Source organism: Hippocampus comes, unplaced genomic scaffold, assembly GCF_001891065.2.
Source record: "Hippocampus comes isolate QL1 unplaced genomic scaffold, H_comes_QL1_v1.1 scaffold122, whole genome shotgun sequence".
Lineage (NCBI taxonomy): Eukaryota > Metazoa > Chordata > Actinopteri > Syngnathiformes > Syngnathidae > Hippocampus > Hippocampus comes.
The window spans coordinates 1,045,180-1,053,899 of NW_017842059.1; the positions used below are offsets into that span (position 1 = coordinate 1,045,180).

The 8,720-nt window shown below is 41.6% G+C and overlaps 1 protein-coding gene across 1 annotated transcript in view; it reads left to right on the forward strand.

The window, feature by feature from the left end:
- LOC109510820 (tyrosine-protein kinase receptor UFO-like) overlaps positions 1–8,448 on the forward strand; it is a 31,496-nt gene extending 23,048 nt beyond the window's left edge. The window contains 11 exon segments of the mRNA XM_019861427.1: positions 3–64; positions 353–444; positions 2,776–2,871; positions 3,169–3,246; positions 3,834–3,926; positions 4,761–4,882; positions 5,514–5,623; positions 6,260–6,419; positions 6,501–6,637; positions 7,028–7,194; positions 7,197–8,448. Of these exon segments, the coding sequence (XP_019716986.1) occupies positions 3–64; positions 353–444; positions 2,776–2,871; positions 3,169–3,246; positions 3,834–3,926; positions 4,761–4,882; positions 5,514–5,623; positions 6,260–6,419; positions 6,501–6,637; positions 7,028–7,194; positions 7,197–7,378 (1,299 nt within the window). The 3' untranslated portion in view covers positions 7,379–8,448.
- The last annotated feature ends 272 nt before the right edge of the window (positions 8,449–8,720 follow it).

The following is an 8,720-nucleotide window of genomic DNA, read 5'->3' on the forward strand; positions in this document are numbered from 1 at the left end:
TCGCCTATGGCGCGCTCATGGCCGTGTACGTGGCCAAACTGCGGCGTAAGGAGACGAGATTCGGGTGCGTATGGACCAGGGTCTTATAATCGTATCGGTATTTTCATGATTGTTTTTGTTTGTGATTTAATTCCGTTCGCTCTAATTAGTTTTTAGAGTTTTTGTTCTTTGAAAATGTTTCATTTTAGTCTTAGTTTTGGTTTTTTTTGTTAATATATGAATGAAAATGAATTGAGTATTAGTAAAAGGAAAATTGGCCCATTCTATAGACATGGCATTACTTTTTTCCTGTTTTTTTTTTTTTAACACCCAGTTTTTCCTGTGGTAATGTGTTATTGTGGTTGTTTTTTAGTGATGCGTTTGAGCCCATGATGCACAGCGGAGAGCTGGTGGTCCGCTACCGGGCGCGACGCTCGTACAGCCGCAGGACTACTGAGGCCACGTGTAAGTTTTGACAACCTGGGAATATTGGGACGCAAACACGCTAACACAATCTGTTATGCTGCTAGCGTTACTGGAAAGCAACAATTTTGTAGGTTTTCATAGGAAATATGTGATGACCATAGAAACAGAAATTAATCTTACCGTAGTTTCTTGTGTGGATTTTTTAAAATTTGTTTTTGGCAACAACATTCATAAAAAAATCAAGGGTGTGTATTATGCATAGGCACAAAGAAAAAGCCCCAAATCTGTTTTAAAATGAACTGTTAACGGTTCTTGTGGATAAAAACAATTGCCCAAAGAGGGACAAATTCAGCACTTTTTTTTTTCCTGTGTGCTTATTGAAAATAAGAAATGGCAAGGACGTTACATGTTAACGTTAACTGATTAAAAAAATTTAAGAAGTGAAAGAAATTCATTTCATCTGCATGTGCACAGGGCAGAATATTTAATTGAAAAATACAATAAAATACATATTAAGATGCAGATAACAGTTTTTGGAGCATGAGTACGAATAAGTCTGGAAAATCCTGCGGGAAAATTGCGATTTTAGGGGTGTGTATTGTACACATGAGAAAACTGCCACGACGACCTGACTTATAGTTTATACAACAGTACTAATTTGTGATCTCATGAATGCTGTAGACTGTGTAGAGTTTCCAAGAATTCTCACCTGTCCACTAGTCACAACACGAAGTCGATCCATGTTGGCATCTAGACGTCTCGCACAGATGGGAATCCGACTGATCTCAATGCTTATTTTGATGTTTAGTCTTGTGCCGTGATGTGGACGCTTATCATCTGCAGGAATCTGGCCTGGAAAAACAAATTCTTGTGTTACTACAAACACAATTCCAGGACGTCTCTCAATGATCACACACGCGCACGCACACACGCGCACACACACACACACACACACACACACACACACACACACACACACACACACACACACACACATATATATACATACATACATACATACATACATACATACATACATACATACATACATACATACATACATACATACATACATACACACACCTGCCTGGGTGACCGTAATTACGGCGACTTGGTTTACAAGTCCCAGCTTGCCCCAAAACGTTTCCCACAGATGAAGATGCGGTAAAGGAACGTCCCAGCAGCATTCTTGCCGATGTTTGGGTCCCGCCTCTCCAGACAAAGTGCTGTGGTGCACCTTGGGCAAGGATCCATATTTGATCATGTCAAATGCCACATGAAATATAGGCCTTGACATTTTGTAAAAAAACAATTAGCAAAAGAAGGGAGTCATTCATCCGTTATCCATTTTCTAATCTGCTTTATCCTCACGAGGGTCGCGCTGGAGCCTATCCCAGCCGTCTTCGGGCAGTTGGCGGGGGACACCCTGAACTGGCTGCCAGCCAATCGCAGGGCACACATCGACGAACATTCACGCTCACAATCACACCAAGGGACAATTTCGAGTGTTAACCTGCCGCGCATGTTTTTGGAATGTATGAGGAAACCGGAGTACACCCAGAGAAAACCCACGCAGGCACAGGAAGAACATGCAAACGCCACACCCAGGAAGGCCAGGGCCTGGAATCGAATCCATGACCTCTGTGCTGGAAGGGAGTAATAATCATGAAAAAAAACCCCAAAACTATTTAATAATATGATTGATTTATTGTCTAATCTATTGCAATAATAGATCGTATAATACAATACAATAATCTGTTTTCAACAACCGCTTTAATACTACCCTAAATAATAATGTGACATATTATTTGGAAACATGCTAAAATATTATTACTTGAAGAAATAAGAATATAAAACAAGCAACAAATAAAACAAAATGTAACAACAGTATCTGGCAGCATAATAAAATATACTATTTACACATGTATAAATATTGAGTGTGATAAGAATTATATATAGTCTTGTTCTTTAAAAATGATCCAATAGAATTACAGATCATTTTATATCGATCATTGTCATCCATAATTTGAAACTTCAAAAGACAAAATGTTGAACGACAAGCTATTAAAAAAAAAAAAAAGCTCATGTTCTAGTTGGACAGACGTCTGCTTGAATGTTTTTTTTTGTACATCCTGGCACTTCCTGCAAGCTTTAATGTCAATTTTTTATTTTTTATTTTTTTTGCTTTTATACTGGTGTAGTTCTACATTTTTGGGGATTGTTGTTGCACTACTAATATTCTTGTACTTTTTAAATGCATTGCTGCTTTACAACGGCATCTTATTTCTCCATGTTAATGCTTTAATTACATCACGTGTGCGCGTATCATCACGAGACGTTTTTGAATTTTTTTCTTTGGTGCCCACTCAGTGAACAGTCTGGGCATCAGCGACGAGCTGAGGCAGAAGCTCCAAGACGTGATGGTGGACAGACACAAGCTGACGCTGGGCAAGACGCTGGGAGAAGGTACAAAAATTAGCATTCTGCTATCTCATTGCAGCACTTGTTATCACAACAACTGAATTTGAGCGTGAATCAGCTCGGTGGGCCCATTTGAAAAAAAAAATACTTTAAGGGCCACGCATTGTTTTTTTAAAAATAGACAAATGGGTCAGATTGTTGATAGAACGCCGTGTGGTAATTTCGTGCACTTTCGATCCTTGTTGGTGATGTGTCTTACAGGGGAGTTCGGCTCCGTGATGGAGGGTCAGCGATTTCGTGCACTTTCGATCCTTGTTGGTGATGTGTTGCGTATCTTTACAGGGGAGTTCGGCTCCGTGATGGAGGGTCAGCTAACCCAGGAGGATTCTGTTCTCCGAGTAGCCGTCAAGACCATGAAGAGTGAGTGGAGGACCACTTTACACCATTCATAACTTTAATATTATACTAATATCCAGTAATACCCCCAAATCACACTTTTCTACTCTTTCTTTAACACCCACCAGCTGATCGGAAAGTAGTAGTTGGTGTCAAGTAAGTGACATATCCCAACAGCACCCTTTTGTGTTGTTGTCCTCACACTTAGGTGCATTTTTTTAAATAATCTGTCTTTGCACCTATGCATCCATACAAACATACATAGTCAAATAAATCTGCGTATAGTTGACGCCCTTTGAAATGCATTGTGGGTAACAAAGATTCAATCTGCAAATATATGTGGTGTCGACCGTCTTATCGAAATCATTTTAACATCGTAACTATCGAATTAGCGATTATCGGGAAGAAGCTAAGTTTAGCCGAGGTTGTTAGCGGATGTTTGAAAGTTTGGGGTGGAATAAGCCCCATTCCTTTTTCCCGGTGGCGGTTTCAGCCTGGCGCCAGCGATTATTAACAGTGGAAAGTCCGGCAATTGGGTTGATGTTGGAGCGTAGCAGCCAACGTTCTATCGGAGCACGTCAATAAATGCTGACTTGTGGCTCTCGCCCCAGTCGCCATCTGCACGCGTTCGGAAATGGAGGACTTTCTGCGAGAGGCCACCTGCATGAAGGAGTTTGACCACGCCAACGTCATGAGGCTGCTCGGTGAGACGCCGCCTCTTTTTGCACACCGGCAGATGCTGGCGGATGAATTTCTTACAAATTGCTTGGAGAAAAAAATCACATCATTTCATTCTTTTTCGTCATTGCCTTTAGATTTCTCACATGAATATTTTTATTTGAGGTAATATCGATTAGAATCGAAACTACATTTTATTTATTGTTATTTTTCTCTAATGTAATGTTTTTTATTGTTTATAAAATAAAACCCATAATAATCCAACTGCACATAGCAGTTGATATGATTATAATTCAGAAATATGATTTGATATTTTGTTATTTATCTACAGTATGCATTTCAATCTCTTCAAAAAAGCTAAATCATTATGCAGGTAAAATGTTTTTAAGTTACCATATTAGACAAAATGATTGTTTATATTTTCGAATATTTTACATGCATTTTATAATGCAATATTTTGATTGCTTATACAGTAAAATATAATGAGAAATGCAAAGTATTAAATGAAATAATTCAGATTTTTATTTTGGCTTTCTTTTTCTGCCCATTTTATATTAATTTTATGTGTGATTTAAAATATGTTCATAAATTATAACACTACAAGCTATATATAATTTTAAATACAGTATGTATTTTTGGTTTGCAAGTTGTCATCATATTCTTAATAAAATACCGTCTGAACAAAAATGTATTTTAAAATAAAAATTGCCTACATCAGGGGTGTCCAAACTTAAAAAAAACATGTTTTTTTTAATCACAATCTTTGGCCGGGCGCAGGATTTCTCTGCGTGTTCAACATGGGTTAAAATTGGCCACCGACAGGGTCCTCTGGTATGTTGACGTGGCGTGTCTTCGCACAGGCGTGTGTCTGCAGACGGTGGAGAGTGAAGGCTTCCCGTCGCCCGTGGTCATCCTGCCCTACATGAAACATGGCGACCTGCACACGTACCTGCTCTACTCGCGCCTCGGAGACTGTCCCGTGGTGAGTGATGCGAAAAACACATTTTGTTAACCATTGACATTTTATGGCGACGGGAGGGGTGGGGGGGCTGTGGATGCCTGTTGCCCCCCCCCCCTCCCTCCCCCCCCCCCCCTATGTTACCTTCCATCCCCCACACCCCATATGTTACTGGTCACCAAAAATAAACAGGTTTTTATTTTATATTTTGGTTATTTTTTTGGTTTTTGGTTTCTGGTACTTTTCTGGACAAAACAAAAACTTTTTGCAAGCACAGCAAGCTTCATGTGAATATATTTGATTGCATTGCATGTTGTAAATTTTGTAAATTGCATTTGTACTTAACTCATTCAGTACCAGCCAATTCTGGACCAAGTCTCAAAAGACGTTGAAAAACGTCTTTGGGAGTGAATGAGTTAATTCGGTGATTATTTCACATACTGGAAGCATCACTTGAGAATGACTGGTGCAAATCAACGCCAGTCTGCGGTTGTAGTTGGAAAAAAAAACCCTCAAAAACTTTGTCTTAAAATATGACCAGGGTCATTATTTTATGAGGGTGACCATGTACTTCCTTTTGAAATGAAAAACTGAACACAGGTAAAGACATGTTAGGCCAACACGTTTTCAATTTTGTCTGTGCGGTGTGGCGCAGTACCTCCCGTCCCAGATGTTGGTGCGCTTCATGACGGACATCGCCCGCGGCATGGAATACCTCAGCAACAAGAACTTCATCCACAGAGACCTGGCCGCGCGTAACTGCATGTACGCTGCTCCTCATCCGCTTCCTGTCTGAGGTCACTGTGGGTCAGTGGGCTCATTAGGGTCAGGTGTCATCAAAAAAATCTTACAATTGAATGTGACAAGATATCACACAAGATTTGTCGATTTCACACTCATACTGACCATTGTTTGCTGTGTCACCAATGGCACCGAGCGGAATTTAGACGGTCTTGTTTGTCCTTGAAAATATTTTCAACTGCTTAGCGCATGTTGACCGTAAGCAGGTGTGTCAGCTCCGGTCCTCGAGGGCCGCTGACCTTCCCTGTTTTCAAAGTTTCCCATCTGCAACACACTTGACTCAGCTGATCAGCAAGCTGTGAAAAAGCCTGAAAACAAACGATGTCATCACAACGCATATTCTCCCAACATTTTCCACTGACAACCCAGGCTAGACTTATCTCCCCCCAAATACAAAGATTTCAGTCTCTGAGTCGAAATGCATCACATACTTCCTTGACACCATTTACTACTTTCCTATTAGCTATTTTGTGGCATCTTCATGCGTTAAAGAGAAGAATGATCAGCAAAAGTTGAGAATCTATTCCACAGAAAAATGGCGAGGAGGCGGGGCTTCACTGTATCCATTCCTAAAGAATCATCCCAAATGGTGTGTTCCAGGCTGAACGAGAACATGAACGTGTGCGTGGCCGACTTCGGCCTCTCCAAGAAGATCTACAATGGCGACTACTACCGGCAGGGGCGCATCTCCAAGATGCCCGTCAAGTGGATCGCCATCGAGAGCTTGGCCGACCGAGTCTACACCACCAAGAGCGACGTGGTCGGTTCCGTTCATGCGTGACGTCTCCTTGTCACGCTCTTCGCTCAAACTTGACGCCGTCTTCTTCTTGTTGCCGCTCAGTGGTCATTTGGCGTCACCATGTGGGAAATCGCCACCAGGGGGCAGACGCCGTACCCCGGGGTGGAGAACAGCGAGATCTACGATTATTTGAGACAGGGAAACCGTCTCAAGCAGCCTCCAGACTGCCTGGATAACATGTGAGTGCTAGTTTCTAAACGCACAATTTAAAAATACATTTTGGAGCTAGCTGGCTATTTACTGCCTTTAGAGTAGAGCTGCACAATCATCGAATTTAATGGCGCTCGCTATTTTGCCCGATACAATTAAATGTATCTGCTCTTTGCTGCATACCGCATCGAATCAATCTTTTTCTCAACCTGTTGTCAGCCAACCACCAGGGGGCGAAAACCTGGTGAAGGCTTCATTCGAGATAACGGCATAACAGCTAAATGCTACTTCATCGTATTTGCTTTGAACGAGAGACGGCAGATTATTCTCTTGCCATTATTTCTTATGGATAAAATCAATTCATAATATGATCATCTTGAAATGTTGAACTAATATCGAGCATTCCTCCTCTTCCTCAGCTACGCTCTGATGTTCTCCTGCTGGTTGCTGAGTCCCAAAGATCGTCCACCCTTCGAGTCGCTTCGCTGCGAACTGGAAAAAGCCCTCGACGACCTGCCCGACACCCAGGACCCGGACGAGATCCTTTACGTCAACATGGAGGATTCCTCCATGGAACTGGGGGCCGTCGCTCCCTGGAGAGTCTGGACGCTCCCTTGCCTTTCTCGGCCGCCACTCTGCCCCTGCGCTATTCTCGACACGCCGCAACAGACGTGACTGGTGCGTCGACACCCGACATCACCCGGGCGGCCACGCCCGCCATGGTGCCGTTGGACGAACGCGAGTTGACCCATAAGGTCGGCTGGCAGTGATGAGCACAATAGGACTGAACCATACCCACTAAGTCAGGGAATGGAACCTCCTTATACTGTCTGTGTTTGCGAACAGTTTGCACACACACACACACACACACACACACACACACACACACACACACACACACACACACACACACACACACACACACGAAGGCATTCCACGATATACGTCATTGAAAAGAATGTATTGCCAATGTTATCTTCATTTTTAGTCAAAACACACAAGAAATTTATGCCAGTGTGTAGTTAGTGTCTCACCTAAAATATGGTTCGCCCTAATATTTTTTGGGGGGGTGGGGAATTTGGTACTCCTTTTTTCTTCCATTTTCCACATAATGTAGACTTACTTGAATGCATTCCAGGATGACTCCAGTGACTAGGATGCATCTCCAAAATTTTCTTTTTTTTTCCAAAACAACAAAAAGAACAACGTACCAGTACAAAGTATTTACTGTCCAGCCTGTAGCGTGCTAGTTTTTGTTGTTCTTAGCCAACAAAAACAAAAGAAACATCCCAAATGCAGTTTTTCCATTTTCCACACACACAAAACCCTGACGGCATTCCACTGCGCATAAAAAGCATGCATAACCAAAATTGGATAATTTTTCATTCGTCACCTTTTTTCTTGCATGTATCCACCGCAAAAACAAATAATTTGGAGTTAACATTGATTTTTCGTTTACACATATACGCGCGCTGTCCAACAAAAAGCATGTACCTCCGCAAATTTTCATTTTCTTGGCAGTTTACTTAAAAAGTAATAGCTCACAAAATGTGGCAATACTTGCTTTTCATTGGACAGTGATAAAATGAAGCAAAACCCATTTTCTCTTGTTCCCTTCTCCCTATTCCCCTAAAAGTTTGGTTGTGGACAATTTGGCATACGAATGCATCGCCACGGCAACTCCTACGGGCGAGGAAACTCCCCTCCACTGATGATCTCCCAAAACGGGAGAAATAGTAATATACAATAACACTGCCAGGACTCCTTAAAGCCTTTGCTCCGCAGAGGTACCAAACAGTCCAATGTCCGAATTATCTGAGGCGGACTTTAAAAAAAAAAATATATATATATATATTTTGTACGCTGATTGTTTTTCTACTTTTCCAACTTTGCACTAATGTCTTTTGTATACCCATGTGTACGTTTTTTTGTTTTTTTTACATGAACTCCATGTGATGGATGAGACCTTAAGAATTTTGTTTTTTTTTAATTTCAAGACGTCTGTTACGAGCAGCCGAAAACTCTTCACCAGCTGCCATCATCAATGCACTTATTTGACATGATACATGATGTACTGTACATATTGCCCACCATCTCCAGCTTCAGGTCCTA